Source organism: Festucalex cinctus, chromosome 21, assembly GCF_051991245.1.
Source record: "Festucalex cinctus isolate MCC-2025b chromosome 21, RoL_Fcin_1.0, whole genome shotgun sequence".
Lineage (NCBI taxonomy): Eukaryota > Metazoa > Chordata > Actinopteri > Syngnathiformes > Syngnathidae > Festucalex > Festucalex cinctus.
The window spans coordinates 11,039,531-11,060,088 of record NC_135431.1 but is presented as its reverse complement, the minus strand read 5'-3'; the positions used below and the strand labels follow the sequence as shown (position 1 = coordinate 11,060,088).

General features: G+C 41.0%; 1 protein-coding gene across 4 annotated transcripts in view; it reads right to left on the bottom strand.

Moving 5' to 3' along the window:
• LOC144010285 (MAM domain-containing glycosylphosphatidylinositol anchor protein 2) overlaps positions 1-20,558 on the bottom strand; it is a 205,230-nt gene that overhangs the window by 86,520 nt on the left and 98,152 nt on the right. For all 4 annotated transcript variants that reach the window (XM_077510538.1, XM_077510537.1, XM_077510539.1 and 1 more), the window contains 2 exons: positions 16,206-16,345; positions 7,850-8,024 (listed from right to left, as the gene is read on the bottom strand). In XM_077510538.1, coding sequence (XP_077366664.1) covers positions 7,850-8,024; positions 16,206-16,345 — 315 coding nt within the window. The remainder of the gene's footprint in view (positions 1-7,849; positions 8,025-16,205; positions 16,346-20,558) is intronic.

The window sequence follows — 20,558 nt, the reverse complement described above, 5'->3', positions numbered from 1 at the left end:
CATCACTAAATAAAATGCATGAATGGCTGAAAAGAATCAAATTCAATATGGACAAAAACCTTTAAAAAACAAACAAAAAAACTAAAATTCTAAAATAAACAAAATAAAATATTGGAAAAAAAAGTCCTCATTATGAACAGAACAAAATAAAATCAAATTCTACTTCAACTCAAAAACAAACAAAACAAAAATATAAATTGCACAAAAATGTAAATTAAAAATGGACAAAAATAAAAGCTTCAATTGCACAAAAAAATGTAAATTAAATATGAACAAAAAAAACCAACTCATAGAAAAAAATGTATAAAAACTATTTTACAAAAAGCAAAATATGAACAAAACAACAATTGGCAAATTACTCTTAACGCACAAAAATCTGCACACAAAAAATCCAAAATTCAATCACACAAAAAATAAAAGAATATATGATCAAAAGCAAAAGTAAAATTCATAAATACTAGAAAAAATAACAAAAAAAAAGGCTATGATTATACAAAAATTAAAAATAAATGAACATTCAACAATAAACTCGACTTATGTTCATGAAAAAAAAACAATGAAGAAAACAAAACAATACAAGATGAAATACTAAAAAAGCAAATGTATAACAATATTCTAATAATATTTGTTTAAATATTCATTGTTTGCGGTATAAAAGTATGGATAAGGAATAAAGGTCAACAAGCAATTTGTAGTCATTCCAGGGCAAACAAAATGCTAATCGAACAAACGGAGGGCAAAAACCCAATGGAAAAAAAATTGAAATACTGGAGTTAACCTCATTAGCATATCGGACACAAACACAGTCAATTATAAAAGAGGAGGTGAGGTCGAGACAATCCTCTGATAAGTCCTTGAGAGACTAATGGGCAGTCGTGAAGCGCCGTTACCTCCATTAAGCAAACATTTCCATAATGTACGTGTTATGCTCTGATCCATTGTGCGACGGCATCCCGACGAGGCTCGGATCACTCCACCGCGCCGCTGCATTTATCACGCTGCCTCATTTACATCCAAAAGCACTTAAGAGACGCTTTGCCCGCATCTTCATCTACATATATCAGGAGATTTGCAAGGCCTGTCAAAGATTTTGATACCTCTAAAAAGGTTTCAAAAGTAGGACAGGAAAGTGACTGCAAAAAAAAAAAGAAAAAACATAACATCTGTATGTTTTTGGGCATGACTTTTACAGAATTTTTGTGGGTTGACTCATGATCTATCAAATTTTATGTTGCTGAGTGGAAATGGCTTTGTCGCGGTTCCAATTAGGTGGAAATGGGATAAAATATTGCCCAAACGACCCGAAAATATACTGTACCTCCTCTGTCTTTTGTGTTTTTTTGTAAAACTGGTAGTTATAAAGAAATTTAAAAATAAATAAATAAATAAAAATAAAACAACGACCAGCAGGTGGCAGCAGAGTATAAGAGATCAGCCAAGGGCCATGTTGCAACAAGCTCTTTTTGTCAGTGTTTTCACCAGGTATGTGGATATTAACAAAACCTAGCTATATTCTAATGTTAATTGCTGCAAAACGGAAACAGATACAAGTATACTTTTTTTCCCCCGATGAAATAGACTCTTTTCTTTTGGTAGGTTCCACGTTTTTATAGCAATAGAACAACAATATTCTGTGGGCATTGCAAAATCAGTCGAAATCTTGTAAAACAGTGAACAGTGAAAATGGCTGGGAGTGAATGAGTTAAAAGTTTTCCTGTTTTATGATGAGTGCTCAAATTTTGCTGCCATACTCCACCCACATGCAAAATGAACAAATCCTCCAAAAATTACTTTCATCAGTCTGTTAAGATTCTGAGCTTCTAATTTGGTAGCAATTAGTAAAAACTCTCAAGGACATCTTCGTCTTTGAATGACCCCTTAAAATGACTGTAATGGGCAAACTCTAAAGTGGCCAACTCAAACCAAATTGACAGACATTCTGTTCATTTTATGGAATGAGTCCTTGAGACTTTTTTTGTCCGTCTTCTCATGACAAATGTTCCTATCGAATTTCATGTTGCCAAATGAGAAGGAGTTTGGGGGCTGAATTTTTAAAGTACAGTACTTAGTATTACAGGTTTTATGTCTTATGGAGAGTCCTGAAACTTCACTACCATTTTCTGCCCACATGCAATGATAAACACCAAAATCTTTCAAAATGTCACATCTTCCATCTGTCTCATGTCTGAGCCTGGGTCCAATTTGGTGGCAATAGGAAAAAAGTCTCAAGGACATCCTTGTCTTTGAATGACCCCTGCAAATGGCAGAAATGGGCAAAACGTGGCTGACTTCCCATTTTTACAGCATGAGTACTTGAGATTTTTTTTTTTTGTGGGTCTAATTATGGCACACATGTCTCCCAAAAATCATGTTGCTAAGTAAAACCGGTTTTGGGGTCTGTGTAGATGACACAGGAAGAGCTTTAGGGGAAGTTGTAGTGTTGGGAGTGGATAAAGCGACGCCTGAATAAACACCTTCAGCGAGCTCCTCCGTGAACTCCACTGATGGAGGGCAAACACGCACCAGCTGACGCACTTGCTTTATTTGCCCTGATGTGTGTATGTGTGAAGTGTGTTCACAGACAAGTGTCTTGAACACGAAGGGCAGCCGCAGCTTTCGTGTCCTCGTATTCATAAAAACAAAAGAATAGCAACCCGAAGAAAAACTTGCTCTTGAGAAAAGTCAAGATGGTGATAATTATCCAGATTATTTGTCTGTTTGATTCATACTTTCTTTTTGCAATGACATGTAAAATAAATTCACCAGAGGATAAGATGAATGCTGCTGCCAGCCTAAAAGATAATAATTATCTTGATTTGGTGCTTTGCAGATAAAAAGCAGACTGTTATTTGTTTTGTTGCATTTTTTAAGATGACAAAAGTGCTTTTTCTTTGTTTAGGAGGTGACGTTGATGGATCGTCAACTTTACGTCCTTCACATTCACCGCAGCAAAAACAAAATGTAAAATCAATCACTTGTGGTGCTGGCACTATTGTTAAGGAATAAACTTTGTTCTTTTGTATGTTTCCTAATGTCAAAATGAAACGTACGTTTGAAACCTGTCATCCGTTTTGAAGTAGTGGTCCCTTTGAAATACATATACAGTAATATGGGGTGGGTAAACTCTGCCCTCGAGGGCCGGAGTCGGCAGGTTTTGGATGTTTTCCCTTCTTCAACACAGCTGACAGCTGCTTTGCATAACAAATCTGTTGATTGTAATCAGCTTGTATTGGAAGAGGAAAACCTCCAAAACCTGCAGCACTTTGGCCTTCGAGGACCGAGTTTGCCCACCTCTGCCCTAGTCCCTACTGTAGGAACGAAATTTCACCGTAAACTAAGGACCCCGTGATTTTCTCTCTATTTTTATTATTTTTTAAAAAGAACAGATGTGGATTTATGATAACATACATCATGTATATATAATAAAAAGCACTGACTACAAATTGTGCGCCATCACAAGAAAACTTCACCGGCCACCCATTTTTTGGGCGCAGACCATCAGTTTAAGAACCCCTGACTACTAAGCATGTGTGCACTGAGCATATTCACTCCTCATTTGGATTAGTTCTGTTTGACTAAACAAACCGCTGTGCCTTTGCATTGTTTTCCACTAAGACGTCGGAATTATGCAGCATTGCGCTAAATATGACAGCCGCGACTTAGCCAGCGTCCGTTAACCTCTCTGAGCCCTCGCTGCCAATAAAACAGATCAAGTGGATTAAACGCACCGACAAACTAACTTCCAAAACCATCCCCGTCTTTTAAAAAAGTGTTTGCTTTTTGACTGAATCCCCTTCAGGGACTCACGTCCGCCGCAAATCTCTTTTAGCTATAGTGGTCAATGAGCTCCCTGAGCCTGAAATGAGCTCACTGCCCCCGCACAACTCTTAAGCCCTCTTCAATCAGACAAACATTAGCCGCTGCGGCAAAATGCACGCCGGACAAAATTAAAGGAAAACGGGCGAAACGAGCCCCTGGTAGGGAAAGACGAAAAAAACAGGAGTACCATAAGCTCAAGATCGATTCGTTTTAAGAGTTGGGGCCGGTTTGTTTTATTAACTTTGCTCGGGACTGTCCCCCATGGAGCGCAAACAACAGAGGTGTCAGCAGGTAGAAAATGCGCTTTGTTGGACTAAATGTGTTAGCGCAGAGTTGGCGGTAGAGCAATCATTGGCTCCCGCGGGCCGCCGGCTTCGGTTATCAGCGTAAATGATGGCTTCCCGTGTCATCGCGCCTCTATCTGCCATCCATCTCGCCGTCGAAATGTCCTTTGATTCTATTGATGGTGAGTCACGCCTTTATGAAGCCGGCTTTGATCTAATAATAGCTGCATATATGAATAAAATCTTGAGATTATTCCGAGACCAAAAGCCTGGATTCTAAGGAGGGGCGGTAAACCCACGAAACATCCAGAAGCTCACTCTGGATTTGACGTTAAACTTGCCATACGAACATGTAGTGGCATTTCAGCAATGTCTCTCACTTTATTTATTTCAGGAGCAAAAATGGCTATGCTGACAAAATAAAATGGCAGACTGGTGTTGATTTGGGCTTGAATTTTTGAAACGGTGTGGCACTAGTAGCTATTCATCAGAGGTGGCAAATCCAGGTCCAGAAAGTAGAAACACTGCCACAGTTTGGCTTTAGCCCCAGGTGCTAGCTAGCTAGCTCCCATTGTGTTCGTTTACCTACTAGAGAGCTAGCTAGCTAGTATAAAGTAGCCAAACTGGGGCAGGGTTTTTACTCTCTGGAACTGGGTTTTCTCTGCTACTCATGAGAGACATGCCAAAATACCATACCAAAATTCATGCAAACTGGCTTTGGGCTTTGAAGAGTTTCTGGTTTTAATGCAGAGTCGTCAAATTCAGATGCTCTACCCATGCTCATGTAAAAACTCATATATTCAAGAAGTTAGCGTTAGACCTGCGTGTTGTATTGGAGGTTAAAATTTTGTAGCAATCGGATAGACTTCCTCTTTGAAGAAATCCAACAAGACCTTAAAATGGCTGCTCCAAACCAAAATGGTCAACTTCCAACAGGAAGTTGACCATTTTGTGTTCTTGAGACTTTTAACCCTAACCCATAGCTATGCCTGCCAAATTGTATGTTAATAAGTCCAACTGGTTTTTGGGGATGAATTTTAATTCAACCTGTTAAGCGTTTTAGTGTTTTATGGTTATCCTAATAATCGACTGACCTATCCTAATAACCTACTAGCCAACTACACACACTCAGTTTCATATGAAAATTACAGACTTCCTGCATCTTTTCCAGCTTAGGTTCTTGAGACTTTGTTGTGGTACAAGCTGTTGCGGTCCTAACCAAGCCTTTATGTATGAAGTGCTGAAGCCTGCGCAGATGAGAGGTGAATCTGAATCATCTTCAAAGACAACCAGAACAGACCAGTTGCGATCGATTTTCAGTTATACAAGTCATTAAAAATGTGTAACCTAACACATGTCTGTCATGTCCAAACAACCACTGGCAAAGCTATGTACGACATGACATAAAACCCACATGCTCGCGTATCAAGTTGTTGTTGTGAGGTTTGCCTACAAAACAGCACTAGCACTAATTTAAAAAAAAAAAAAAAACGTACATGCAAAGCGGCTAAGAATAGCGTGTGCTGCAGAGGCCCATCAATTAGTGTCACCCCCGGGGGACAACAGCAACATTGCTCGGGAGAAGTGGTGTGCTTCTGCAACACAATGCAAGCGAATGAAGTACACACGTGTACAAGGCCACATGCAAGGGCGTTGTATAAAATAGGCAAGAAAAAGCCGAATTCCATCTTTCGTTCAAATATTTGAAGGTTAGAAGTACCTCCATTCAACACCTGGGATTACAACTGAATAAAGAGCGACATTATAAACAACTGTGCATTAAAGTGGGCTAAATATACAAATTAGAGTTAGCCCAACATTTTCAAATGTGACGTCACGAAATTTCCATACACGACTTCCTTAAATATCGTGTGTAAACTATTTCTTGCTTATACCTTTAAGTCCGCTGAGTTACTGCGAGTATTTGTCAAATGTCATGACTGTGCAAGTTATTTCTCGGTTCTACCTGGAAGTGCAAATGCCTAAAACATAATACAATTTGGACAGAGTTTGACAGAAATTTTGTGATGCTTGTGTAAGTAATTTTTGTAGCTTCAATTTTGTGTGCTCAGTCATGGTACAATTTCAAGTACGAGCAACAATATCTAAAAAACAAAACATTGCCACCTTCTGTGACATTAGGGTAAGACTTCCTCAAAACTTGCAAGACTGTGAAAACGATTTCTCATTTAAGCTGGAACCTCCTGAGTGTTGTCGAATTTGGAGTTCGACCACATGATTCATACCTGCTGACATCATGTGAGACGAATGCTAAATCAGACGGGAATTCCTGAATTCTCAAAATCCAAAACATTTCTTCATCCTATTAGGGTCAATTACCATCAACCATCATGATTGAACCATTCACTCAATAAGAGAGCGTACAGCCTTTTACTTTAACAATCAAAACAATAAAAACTGACCTGGAGGTCTTGGGCCCTTTTTATGCCGGTGGTTTTTCCTGGACAATTATTGGCACTTAAAAAGCTTCAGGTGCTTATAACTTCATAAAATATAAATCTCTAGTGTAAAAAAAAGTCAGTTGGCTTTTATTTTTCCACTGAGGCATGACTTTTTCAGATAACTAAGAAACTGGCAACACACATTTGACTTGACACAGTACATTTACAATGGCTATACGTATTTGTTCATGCTGTGTTTTGCATGTAGAGCAAATTCCCTCTCCAACATGCCAACTCATTCCATTAGGGTATATATTGCATTCAAATGGAAGTGCTCCCTCGGGAGCACAATTAGAGCTTTCTGGTTTGTATTTACTCGTCTCTGAGGCGACCTCAAACTGCCAGCAAGCTGAAGGGGCTGTTGAGTGGAAGGCCCCTTTTGATTTCCCGCCGATCTTTCCGCCGTGCCTTTATCCTTTTCTGTAGCCGGGTGTGCTCTTCACCCTCAACCGTCACCTTACTGAATGACTTTCTGGTCTGCAACCTCTATACATATAAGGAGGTACCAGGTGGTAGTGGTTTGGATAAAAAGAGAGGAAAATGCGGGAAAGAATGGATGTGGCTAAGTGGCTGACCTTCATGCAGAGACAAGACATGCATAGACTGCAGAGAGATGAAAAGAGCTGACAGTAGAGAACCTCCCACCCAATGCAATGGATCAAGAATGTGAGGATTTTTTTTTTCCCCCAAGACAATGATAGATTTTAGGGTCCCTAACCCTATACACAATTACCTAAACTTAATTGGGATTTAGCAAGGATAAAATGTGTAGATTTGGAGTTAAAGTAGTGTTAGGGTTTAGGTCAGGAATTCCGGTTGGCAACCTCTTAAGTACAAGGTGGCAGTGGCTAGGAAAAGAATGAGTGATGATGTGATGTGGATAAGAGACTGCTCTTCATGCAGAGACAGAGACATTTCAACTGCAGCCAGAGATTACAAAAGTTGACTTTTAAGACCCCCGAATCAAAGTGGCTTTACTCGCATTTGGCCCCTGCCGCACCTGTCAACATCTTTTACTCACTCCGCTAAAAAAAAAAAAAAAATCCCAGAACTATTGGAAACCGAGAAAGTTGATGGAAAAACAATGACGGCTCTCTTAGCAGTGTATTCCACAGTCAGTCCACAAGTTTTTGCAAGGTTCTATTAAAACATTACAACATTATAAAACACTGCTGCTGGCTGCACTGTCAAGTGTTTCAAAACACCACAAACACACTAGTAAACCTTCTTTCAGGTCGCTACTAGCTGGCGGCACCCAGGTCTTAGTTTGCTCTTTTTACTCACAGTAGACGTCCACTCGGATAGACTTGATGGCGGGAGAGCCGAGGCCGTTCTCTGCCTTGCAGTAGTAGCGGCCACCCTGCGTCCTTAGAATCTTGCTGATATGCAGCGTCTCATTGAAAACGCTGGAATCCTGGAAGCGGTCCGACACGCTGCCGGCGGTCTTGGTCCATCGGATCTGGAAGCAGAAAAAGTCAAGAAACCTTGGAAGCCGCTTTTTAGAGTTTATGTAGCGAGTTGCAGTGGCATTAACTATGGATCAAAGAGAGGATTTTTGTCCAGATAACAATGTCATGATTTAGGGTTCAACATACGGTTACGATTGGGGTAGGGTAAAGATAGGTTTCGGGTTTAATGTCAGGGTTGGGGTAACATGGTTATTTGTTTACGGTTTCGGTTAGGTGACCTCACAGACCACCACTGCCACAGTCCACGTCAAAAATTCCCTTCTTGGGTTTAAGGTTTTTGCTAGGTTAGGTTTAGTGTTAGGTTAGATAAAAACTGTAGTAGTATTCAAATAGGTATTATGTATTACAGGATGCTAAGTATAAGTTCTATTTTTTTTCTTTTTTTTGTAATCATGGGTCCCTTATATAAAATATTAAGTGTCCATAACATAGTGGAATGAGGCAAACAGTGGACATTAAAAGGACTAGGCTTTGTGTGCTTTGTTGGTCTCTTCCTTTTAAAGCGGCAAACTAATGTAGAAAAGGCTTTGAAATATTTAATTGTTTTATGAAAGCAATCATGACAACATAACAGATGGACACATAGATTAGGGTGGTGCAAGGGTTTAGTTTAGTGTTACCACTAAATCTAAACCTTAAGTTGGTTAACGTTTAGGGTTGGGCAACTTCACAGACCTTCGATGCATGCTACCTCCTCCACTGTTTTGTGTGGAAAACTGTACTTCTTTGTAATTGAGGGAACTTTATAACCAGCTCTCTTGTACATACTATGAGAATACACGGGCCCTTTCGTAGAAAATCCTGTTTCAGGATTGCCAGAAAAAAAAAACTCATGGTTGTTCAATGCAAGAACCTTGCCGCAGCGCTCTCAGCATGACTACCTTTCACTAAGTGACGGGACCCCGTTAGCCCGTGGCATGGCTGTCTAATGAAAGGTGAAATAGCAATACTCACCACCCCAACCTAACACTGGCTTGTAATTGACTCTCCATCATGGCCCTCCCTCATTAAAGCATGCAGCATGAACAGGTAGTGTGACAACTGCGGCCCGAGGGGCAGGCGCACACAGTCGGAGGCAGCCAGCATAAGGCTCCAGTCAATGCCTCATCCTAAGTAAGCCACAGATGGACTAGCTTTGCCCAGAGAGCTTCACATATCCCTGGTCTGTCTGACTGTCTGCAAATTAGAATCCAATCCTTCCTCACTGGATGGTGCTAGCATCATCTCCACATACTGATAACATCCACGCAGATAGCATCAGATGGAGCAGGGACGACAGTGCATGCAGGGATTTGCTGCTATCTGGGGAAATTGCTGCTGCTGCTGCTGCTGCTGCTGTTTTGGATCTTGACAGCACCACCCTGAGGTAGACATGGACTGGGACCCACTTAGATTGCTGGCCATAAACCTGATAATGATGCCCTGTATCAGATGCTTGCTATAGAGCTCGAGGCAACATGATGCTATGGTGAGAAGTTTATCTAGGGCTAATGTTGATATAAAGTCGAGTGCACAGTGGATCCTACAGATGAAACACACTTGGTACAGCATTGAAAAGAAGTATCAATGGAATAAACACACTGGGTGGGCTAAAAAGAAGCATTGAAGGATGAAACAAACTCTCACGTAAGGTGCGAAATTTGGACCCAAAAGCAGACAGGAAACGGAAGATGACAGAGTCTTTATACACAAAAATACCAAGTAACCACAGAGGGCTGGATGCAAATGGCTTCGAAGAAAGAACTTGACAAAGAAACTTTGGCGAGGAAACATTGACCGATAAACCTGTGGATACAGACCAGATGGAAGATAGAGCTTGTATGGAAGAAACCGCAACATACTCACAGAGTGTCGCTCAGCAACTCCAGCTAGGACCATGCTCACATAACAGAGTAAAGGTCATATGACAAAATAAATAGGAGTAACAAATATGGGCAAATAGCAACTGCATAGAAAAACAGGGTAGATTGTTTATGGACAAACTAATTGGGAAGAGGACTGAAAATATTTTTTTATGGACAAATCAGACTGAGTCAAGCGTTGAAAAGAACGCTGAAACAGAGGATGACACAGCCATGTTAGTACACAAAAGAAATATCCATAGATTAATAAACAGACTGGGTAGACAGACCAGGGAGAGGGTTGAAAAGAACCATCCACAGAGGAAACCAACCAGAAAATAAATTATTCAATGCTATGTTAATCTATGGATGAAAAAAAATGGGATAGACTGATGAAAAGACGCATCTATAGACAAAACAGACAGGAAAAGCAATATCTATAAATGAAACAAACTCAGAAAGTGCCGAAAAGAGAAGACAAAATGGAACAGAAATGCCAATAGACCAAACAGCCCGGGTCGAGCGCCAAATAGAAGCATCTAGATAGTCTTTGAATTCTAAATAGTCCCACTTCCCTGTACATAGAACAATATCATTTTCTGCAATAAAGAAAAACACTGTACACACCACACTTTGCGTGTCCCACAGCAACATTTAAGAGGATCTGTGACCATTAAAAATAAAAAGGCTCTAAATGAGCACCCTGAAGAGAGAATACTTCTCTGGGCCTGATTCAAATTGATGAAGAGAAAAGCACTCCATACAGGAGGAAAAAAAAGCACAAACTCAGCAAATGATCGATGCTAACTGTTAGAAACATCATGAGTTCAGCAAAAGTTGAACTCGCCAGAATAAATTACAAGTTTTTAGGAATTTCCACGGCACCTTCACAAGCACTAAGGTTCTTAAATACACAAAAAAGCCGGCTTGTGTTGACCTCAGCAGAATTCTCACAACGTAAGATTGGGAAGTTCTCTTAGCCTCGAGCTATTTTGATTTTTTTTTTTTCTTCTTTTTCATGGGAGCACCTGGAATCATGTGAAAGGGGAGTCTTGAAGAATGCCCGCTGAGAACAGTTTGACCCTCTTGGCTTTCAGTAGTGCTTCTGAGAGTCGATGACAAATTCAAGCACTGATGATGATAATCACTTTTCCCATCAACAATGACAGCCCTGCTTTATTATTTGTTTTTGCTATTTTTGCACCTCTGTTTTTCCTGCTCAAAAGATTTGTTCATCCAGGCTTTATATTTTGTGTGCTTTGAAATTGTGGTTCTCAAACTTTTTGGGTCCAGGTTGCACATTTCAACCTAATTATTCATAACATGTACAATCGTAAGAAAAGTCTCCAGACCCCAGTTTGAGAACCACGGTTTAAAAAAAAAAGTATAAAGCACGACAGCACTTTTCTTCCTGCAAGGAGAAGCAAATCCAACAAAATAATAAAGCTATCCCAACTTAATTCCGACATTGCAATAGGAGGATCAACATTTGCTTAGCCCGTCCAGATTAGTCTGAGCAGCGGCTGAGGCCGCGCATGCTGCGATGCCGCGGCGAGGGCTAATTGAAATGCGCCCGGTGTCTGCTCTTATGCCAGCATGGCATGCTGCAGCACGCGTCCGTGCCGGTGAATCGCCCATAATTCCTGCTGCAACATTTCCCCTCGCCCATACGGGCGACGCTTTCCTAATTGCTCGCCGTGTTTCCTTTTAGGCGCCCACGGTGGTCCGTGCCACTCAGCCGCGCGGCCGAGCATCGCAATCAACCGATCAAAGACGGCGGAGGGGGTGCAAATTACAGAGCATGAGCGCAGGGACGACAGGTCTATATTAACGGAATAGCGGCTGACCCTTTGCGACACGGCCCAATGGAGACGTTGATATCACAACTTGTCGGAAGGAAATGAAACACATGATGGCTGAAGTGTGGAAAATACATTGAGTTGCAATCCGTTGAGCTAGTGCTGTAGTGTAAGGTGGGCGAGAGAGGGGCAATATTTTCAACGGAAATGGATGAAATAGACCGGTGAAATTTTTGACAGAATGGAGATTGGAGAGTGCTGAAAAGTAACTAGTAGGAATATAACAAAAAAAATGTTTTGAACCAGAAAGATCCAAGATGCAAGTGTATCAAATTGAACTGAATCATTCCACTTTGAAATATATTGATACACATATGAAATCGTCTTTTATTAGAGAGCTATATCAATGAAATGGTTTATTTTTACAGTACTGACACGTTTATTCAAATGTATGTAAAGTGCCTGCAAAAAAAAGTCATACTATACTATATAAAATAGAATCACAATCCCACGTACTGAATCAAATTGTTCCAAATCGAACCGTCCTTGAATTGTTTAGCACGCCACGTATTGAAAACGGTATCAAATCGTCTTTTGTGGAGAGACGCTCACGACAAACTAGGGATGAAAACAACCTGGCAGAGTGCCGAAAACAAACATCAATGACAAGATAGACCAGGTAGAGCAATAAAACGAAGAAAATCAGACAGATTTGAGAACTATAATCTATGCATCAAACTAACCACGTATCACGTTGAATAGAAATGTTTACAGACAAAACAGATATGAAAAGAAACTGGGGATGAAAATGACTAAGGAGAGAGTTAAAAGGAAAAATCTACAGATAAAGTGGAGCACTGAAAAGAAACATCTATGAAATGAAACATACTAGAGAGAGTAACAAAAAGAAACATCTATGGCAAGATAGGGGGAAGGGGGGGGGCTAGACCAAGTACAGTGTTGAAAAGAATCATCTATGGACAAAACAGACAATTTTTGAAGAGCAATAAAATCTATAGAGTTATTGTAGCTGAGGGTGAATGCTGCGTCTGTGATTATCTCCGCTGTTTGAATAGTTAATTGCAGGTTGAACTGCGGGTGAAGGTTGAGGGTAGAGTGTGGATCCTTTGAGGATGCTTACAAGGCAAACTGTGAAATAAGAATGATTGAATAGTGTTCAAATAAAGGAGCATCTGTTGACACCAACGCAGAAGGCCGAGCGTCTTGGGATCTTCGGGAAACAGATCACATACGCCGACAAGTCTGTCTCAAAGTGAAATTTCCAAAGGCCAGAGGTCGGCCTATTTGTACTTGCTGACCCGTGGCGCCGTGAGTTGAATCTGGCTGGAGAATAATTGAAACAGAAGAGGGAGGGGAGGAAAAAAAGGTGTTTGCACTGTGTGGTGGCAGGCTGTATGAGGCTGGTAGTCAAACAGAACCGTGTGGACATAATGGATAGAGGCCAGGCCAAAGGGGACGAGGGCAGATGGCTTCATCATCGCGGACTCTTTCAACGATAGCGGCGGCCAAAGAGCAGAAGTCATCCGAGTATGAACAGTCCAAATCGTAGATGCCTGATGATGAAGATGTTTACCCTTTGCCCGACTGGTAGACTGAATGCGCGAGAAGCAACGTATGATTGCTTTGCCTTTTCATGGAGTCAAACTCATAGAATAGATGGGGTAGAGTGCTGAAAAGAAACATATGGATGAAAACATTGCGCATGTAAGAGAAACATTTATGGTCAAACAAAACCCTGTCAATGAAAAGAAATGTCAAAGGGCGAACAAACTGGGAAGACCACTTAAAAAAAAAACATCTACAGATCAAACAGACCATGTGGTGCTCTGAAAAGACACACATTTGGATGAAAACCAGACAGAGCACCAAAAAGTAGAGAACTGAAAAAAAAAAATCTTTATGGGTTATAAATAAATAAATAAAAAATAATAAAATAAAAAAAAAAAAGGAAACAGATTGAATGCTGAAAAGAAACCGCAATAGATGAAACAGACCAAGAAGAGTGCTGGAAAGAACATCTACAGATAAACAGATATGGTAGAGCACCGAAAAGAATCCTTTGACCAAATGATGGGGTAGAACACTGAAAAGAAACGTGAAGAAACCTGTAGCGCTCAGAAAACGTGAGGCTGAGTAGATCGCTGAACAGAAACCTCTATAGACAGAACTGAAAAGTAACCTCGATATCAGGTGGAGTGCTGAAAAGAAACGTCCATCTCATCATTTATATTCTGCTGTTCTTATCCACAGACTGTTCTATTCAGCAGTCTACCTGATCTCACCGTATAAGCTTTTTGATGCCATGGATAGTCCTTTTCAGCATTCTTCCTGGTCTTTCTTTTCAGGTCTATTTCATCTATTGATGTTTCTTTTCAGTGCTCAAACCAATCCATTTTGACCCAGTCTATCTATGCCGTTATAGATGTTTCTTTTCAGCACTAGATGGATCAGGGCTAAGGGCCAACTAACAATTATTTAAATAATTAATCGGTTGACTACTTCAATTAATCAATCGATTATTTTATTTTCCATAGTAAAAACATGGTTGCAAATTAAACAAAGATAATGAGACTGTTTTCATGAAAGACTACAAAAACGTGAGAATACAGTATTTATTGTTGAGAGACTTAAATTCCAAAGATTTGGATAATAACGATTCATCGATTACCAAAATAGTTGTGACTTCATTTGACAATCGATTAGTTGTCAATTAATAGTTTCACTCTTAAAACTAAGGACGAAACAGAAGTAGAGTAGAGCTGTCTATGGGTGAGAACGACAAGTTAGAGCACTGGAAACAACACAGGCCCAAACAATGGCGTGATGCAGCTGTTCAGAATTCCACAAGCGTCTTGGTTCCAACCTTTGGAAACAACACAAATGAGCTGCCATCAAGTAGACTCTCCACTCAATTAAAGTCCTCACAACTTTGGTGGAGGATGGATGGATGTTTGATTCCAGAGAACAGATGAGCTGTTATGTTTAACACACAACTCCGCTTGTTCCAGACACTTTGGATTTTGTCGTCTCAAAACGAGCCTCGGGAGGGCTACTGACGCTCCACAAAACTGTCCCGACTTGTGACGAATGTAAGGGACGAGTCCAATTGGCGTCGGGTCATTCAAAGAAGCAGCCAAGGCTTGTCATGAGCTTCAGAGCCTGTCCACATAGTCAAATGAAACTGTCAAAAAATTCACCACTTAGTCGCTCCAAGGCGTTAAGAGAAATGTTTTCTTTGCTCCATTTCCAAAACCCAAAATTTAAACCCAAATAAATGCAGGGCCTGGAATCCCTCAAAAATGATGAAGCACGCTAGTGTGAAATGATGTTTTGTTTCTGAAATTCACCAAGATAAAAGTGGGATATGGATATTGCTATATGGTCACCCAGCCGCAAAGTTTTGTGAAAAAACAAATCATGTCTTCATTACCTACCTTCATCAACTATCCAAAATAATTGTATGTTCTTGTATAAAGCTATGCGGGAACTATGTGGTCCCCCATGCGTATAGTCAGCAGAATTCCTAAATAAATAAATAAATCAATAACGAGGCACAACTTCTTCCTCCCTGAGAGATTGATCAGAAATGTTTTTTTTTTGTTTTTGTTTTTTTTTAATTCTAAAACCCTAAAACCAACCCAGGGTTGGTAGGGTCTGGATAAAGCTATGTGGTCGTACACATAATCAGATACACCCATCGAAAATCATGAGGATCATCTTTGTTCCAAGAGGTTGAAGGGAAATATTTTTTGTTCTTGTTTCGAAAACTAATCCAGATCATCCCCATTTCCAAAACCCCAAACAAATCCAGATAAAAGCAGGGGCTAGATAAAGCTATGCAGTCACTATGTGTGAATGTTATTACCCACCACACCCTCCAACGTGATGACCAGCAATTATAAAACAGCGTCACCTTTTTCTAACAGAACCCTAGCAATCAAAATTCTCTTTGCTCGGGAAGCGGAATGGATGCCGACTATCGATCAAATGGGTTGGGGACTAGGCGGTTATGTAAATGAATGCAAATGAGCTCGCCGCCGTGTAGATTTACAGCACGCTTCCAGCGTGATTTGGGGTGCGCCGGCGAGCAAATTGGAAGCAACGTTGGACAAGTGTTTAAAAGGTTAGTGTGTGTACATCCTGCCAGCGTTTGTAAATGTGATGACGGCTGACATTTGTCCCTAAATGGACGAAGTTAGCTGGCATTTAAGTAAGAGCGACCCGATTGGCTGTCAACCCCTCAACTCCCTCCAAAAAAACAAAAAACAAAAACAAGCCACTGTACTACTCCATGACGTTAATAGGAACTTAAGGGTGTGTCACATGCGCAACATTTGAGGATACATGGCTAGAAAGGAGAGAGATAAACTGACATTTTTTTGTTCAATTTTGGTTGCTGCAGCATTATACGTCAATCTCGCTACTAAGCCAAAATGAACACATGCTAACGTTAGCCTAGCTAAATGATTTGTCATAGGATGTTGCGTGGCCAGAACACAGCGTCACTCACCTGCGGCCGAGGATGTCCCGTCACCAGGCAGCTGAGCTCCAGAGTCTCGCCCTCCCGGATGGTGTAGACACGTTCCGTGTGCCGCTCCTCTTCCACATTACAGGCGTGCCCTGAGTGCATGATGCGGACGGTAGGGGGTGCTGTGGAGACAAGAAGAAGCAAAATGTTGTTAGCTTATAACCTGAGAATTGTCCATTTGTATCTAGGCTGGTCCTGGGGTTAAATATTCAATCTGCGGACCCTCTATATAAATAACATATTTAGCCCCAAGAAATCTTTTCAAAATGCTAAATATCTGTACACCTTCCCATCCAGAAATGCAAATTTGCAATTAAGAAATGTTTAATTAAACATTGGCTGTCACGTTTTACAGCAGGAAACGATTCACGCCGTTACACCCCTCAGGGCTTGTTGACATATAAACACAATATGAATGCACTTAATGGGAGTGTTTATTCAAGATATGTGTTTATTAAGTGTGAGTACTTTATCACATCACTCATAATTTTCAGATCAATGTCGAGAAGTTGATCAACTGTTGCTTTTGATTTGCTCCACTTTTGTTTGAACGACACCGTCAGTGCTAGATGTACAGATGCCGCTAAATGATGTGATGCTAAATGACGTGACTAAACGTGCAACAACACTAAGGCGAGGCTCTTATGCAATGAATGATTGAGGCACGGCGTCTATTTGAGCGGAGAGCCGTCTTTGACTCTCAACAACATAAGCCTGTGCCCTTCTCCTCCACCCTCGCTGCCTTTTGATACGCTGGTGCAGGGTCCCAAAGGGGAGGGGGGGTGTTGGTGGCTAGCGGGCACGATAAGGGCTCGCGGTGAGCGAGCTTCATGCTAGGCTGCCACTTAAAACAAAAGGAGGCTTGGTAACAAGACCCCAGGGCTGCAGTCCAACAAAGTACTAATGCCATTTAGTCCAATGAGCCCGCGCCTGTGCTGCACGCTATATAGGTCCTGAAGGAGAAGTCAGGGAAACACCCATAATTAATGATCCCAAACTGCGCGCACAAACACACACACATACATCATATTCTTTACGCACAAACAAGCTTACAGCGACAAACACGCCTCGCTTAAGCTCACATAATGGCCACAATAATGCGCTTGCAGTGGCAGATATGCTTGCACAGCGAAGAGATGCTCTCCTCGCGCCCCCCGCGCTCCTAGCAGTGAAACAAATCGCTGTCATTAATACGTCGTTTCCAAACGTGTCATTAAAACCGCTTTGTTTCATTACTCATTGCATTTGCCATATTGAGATGTGGAGTTTAGTTTACAAGGACATCTCAGCAAATAATCAGTTTTCTTTCAATGCATTTCACATGGCCACTTTATTATTTTATTCCTATTTTCTGTTTCAATTCAAGATGATGAGTGCCATATTTGATGAAAAGGCTACGCTCCCTTTTCATTTTGTTCACCAGTAAACCCTATTCTGTCTTGAATTGAAACAAAAAAACAGATTTATGTTTTATTTTTTTTTAAATAAGTGTTTGGTGAATTCGCATAGAAAACTGGTGGGTACCTCCAACAAGGTTGCCTGAACATGAATCACCCTAATCCCTACAGAAAACCCACTCAAGCACTATGCAAAATCCACAGAAAAAAAGGCCTTAGCCTGGATTCAAACTCCCAACCTGAGAACTGTGAGGCAAACGTGCTAATATGCCGCCTTAAACAACACACAGCCAAAATAACAAGATGTACTATAGTTGCTTGTTATTTTGCCATTGAAGTGGCTTCCATTTAATAGCATTGTTACAAATGGCAGCTAAAATGCGGGTTTGACTCAGTGTATGTGAACTCATTTACATAATCGTGTCTATTTTGGGTTGTAGCGTCACTCCCACTCACTTCCTTTAACACCAAAACCCTTCAGCAGCACACACAAACACAAAGTGCACACAACAGAAAAACAAGCAGAAGCAGGAGTTTCACGTGAGGTCATTTGCATAAATTAGGATAAAGGGGCTTGCTTGGAATAAAGAAAACAAAATCACTGCTATTGCTTGTACTTTGGCCATCTCCATTAATTTGGTGGACCAATTAGCGCACCTCCTGTGTTGTGCTAGCGCTAGCGCTAATTTTACTGATCCAGCAACTACAGTATAGCACTATGCTAACTCCCAATACTAGGGATGCACGACAATATTGGTGGCCGATAATTATCTGCAATTATCGACCAATTTGACGTCAAACAGATAAAACAGATAAAGAAATCCGCTGATAATTATCGACAATTATAGACCAATTTGATATCATACAGTAAACCAGATAATAAAGAAATCCACCGGTAATAATAGACATGCCACGTTGGTCCATCCGTTGTATTTGTGGCTCAAGTTGTGCCCAAATCTTCAACCCCTCCCCTCTCCTATGGTAGTGTTGCATATTTGTGATGTCATGATGCGTGCAACCTCATAATGACAGACGGTGCATCATGGTGACATGGCAGTCGCCAGTGTAGGCTTTCTTTACTGTGTCTCCACAAAATGTTACCCTCACAGTTTTTTGTTGCATTTTTAAAACATGACTGTTTTGTTTTGGCAAAATCTAAATGAGTTACTGGTTGTCTTTGAAGGAGAGATATCAATAAAATTCTCTCCTCACCCTCTCTTTGTATTTGGTTTTCACGCCCCTAGTTCCATGGGTGTTCCAACCCTAAAAATGCAAATGCAAAACATAGTTGGAACACAGTGTTGAGTGGAAGATTGCTGAGTACATGTGGTCAAGTTTGCAATCATTTGACTTATAGAGAGGACGCGGGAGTATATTTGTATTTAAGTAAATTTTTCAAACAATTATCGGCTTACTTATCGGTTATCGACATTGGCACTTTCTAAATTAGTCGTGTATCGGGTTGAAAATAGTATTATCGTGCATCCCTACCCAATACAAACCACCGCGAGCCAAAAATACTTTTGACACTAAAGTCAGTATAACACAGCATTAAAGCACTCATAACACTGAATTAAAAAGGATAATTTCACTTAATGTAAAACATATTTGCAAAATAATAACTAATTTGCTGGTTAAAGTGATTTTAGTTCCTGAACCTCAGCATACAGCGTCAATACGTGACACCCAGCACATTTTCTTTTTATATTGCATTTAAAACCTCAATGAACCAATTTAAATGAAATAGTCTACGTTTATTTCCCAAAGTGAGAGTGGGCCACAACAGAAGGATGAAAGAACCAAATGTGGCTTAGAAGCCGCAGGTTGCAGACCTGTGCCCGAACCACAACTCTTTCCCATAGCCCGAACAATAGTCACTACATTTTCATAGAAGCAGCTAAACGTCCCCAGGCTATTAAATGAGGAAGTAGGCCTGTGGTAATTTAGTGTGAGGTGCTCTCGGTGTCTGACTTGAGTGTGACGCATGAAATGAATAGTTTGTCTTGCAGTTGTCACCACGTGAGCACTTCTTCCTAATGGAGAGTGGCCTCATGCATGCGTTTAAACGTCTTGCCAGCAGCACATGCATATTATTACATCAGGCCTTGTCAGGCGCTATTGATCAACGCACTGTAATGCACTCGCCTGCACTCCTCTGCCTCGGCGTTGTTATTGTAAATGAGACTCGGTATGGATCCGAGCCGGGCGCTATCAGCGCGGATCATCCATCACGGCGAGAGAACACAGACATTCATAAGGTGTGTGGGACGGCGGGCGCGCAACGCCGCTTTCGGCCGCTTCAGCACAAAAACGAGACAACGGCTTCAAATCGGGGATCGAACTTTGATTTAAGGGTTGTTACTCGGCGGAGGCGTTTTTGGACCGTCCATTCGGCAGGGCAGTGCTATTTTTAGCACACAAAAGCACAACCACAATACACTTTGTTACTGCCAAGCTGCCAAAGTTCTGCTGAGACCGGCCCCTGTGGAGGCGTGAGTGGGTTGGATTTTTAGAGGACAACTTCATTGCGGCGCCGCACAGCTGGGAATGGAAATTTACCGGAACTGGCGGCCACATGTCAGCAGATAACAACCTATTTGTCTTTAGATTTGGTGACGCAGCATGTGGCTGGCCAAAGACAATGGCTGCCGTAAAATAAACAGAAAACAACAGCTGTTTTGTCATTTTAATCCTACAGGAAGAGAAGACACTCTGTGACCATCAAATAAACACTACAAGTGTGTACAGTTAGAACAGTAATCACAACAACCTCGGGAAATGAGCCACATATAGCTTCACAAGAGACACATTTTATAGAGCAAATGCACATAATGCAGGAAACAAGATGTTCGGACTAAAACAAAAGCTGCTGTCACATAAACCCAAGCCGCCTTGTGGTGACAAACATACAAAGGTTTACAGCTATTCTGAACTAAAC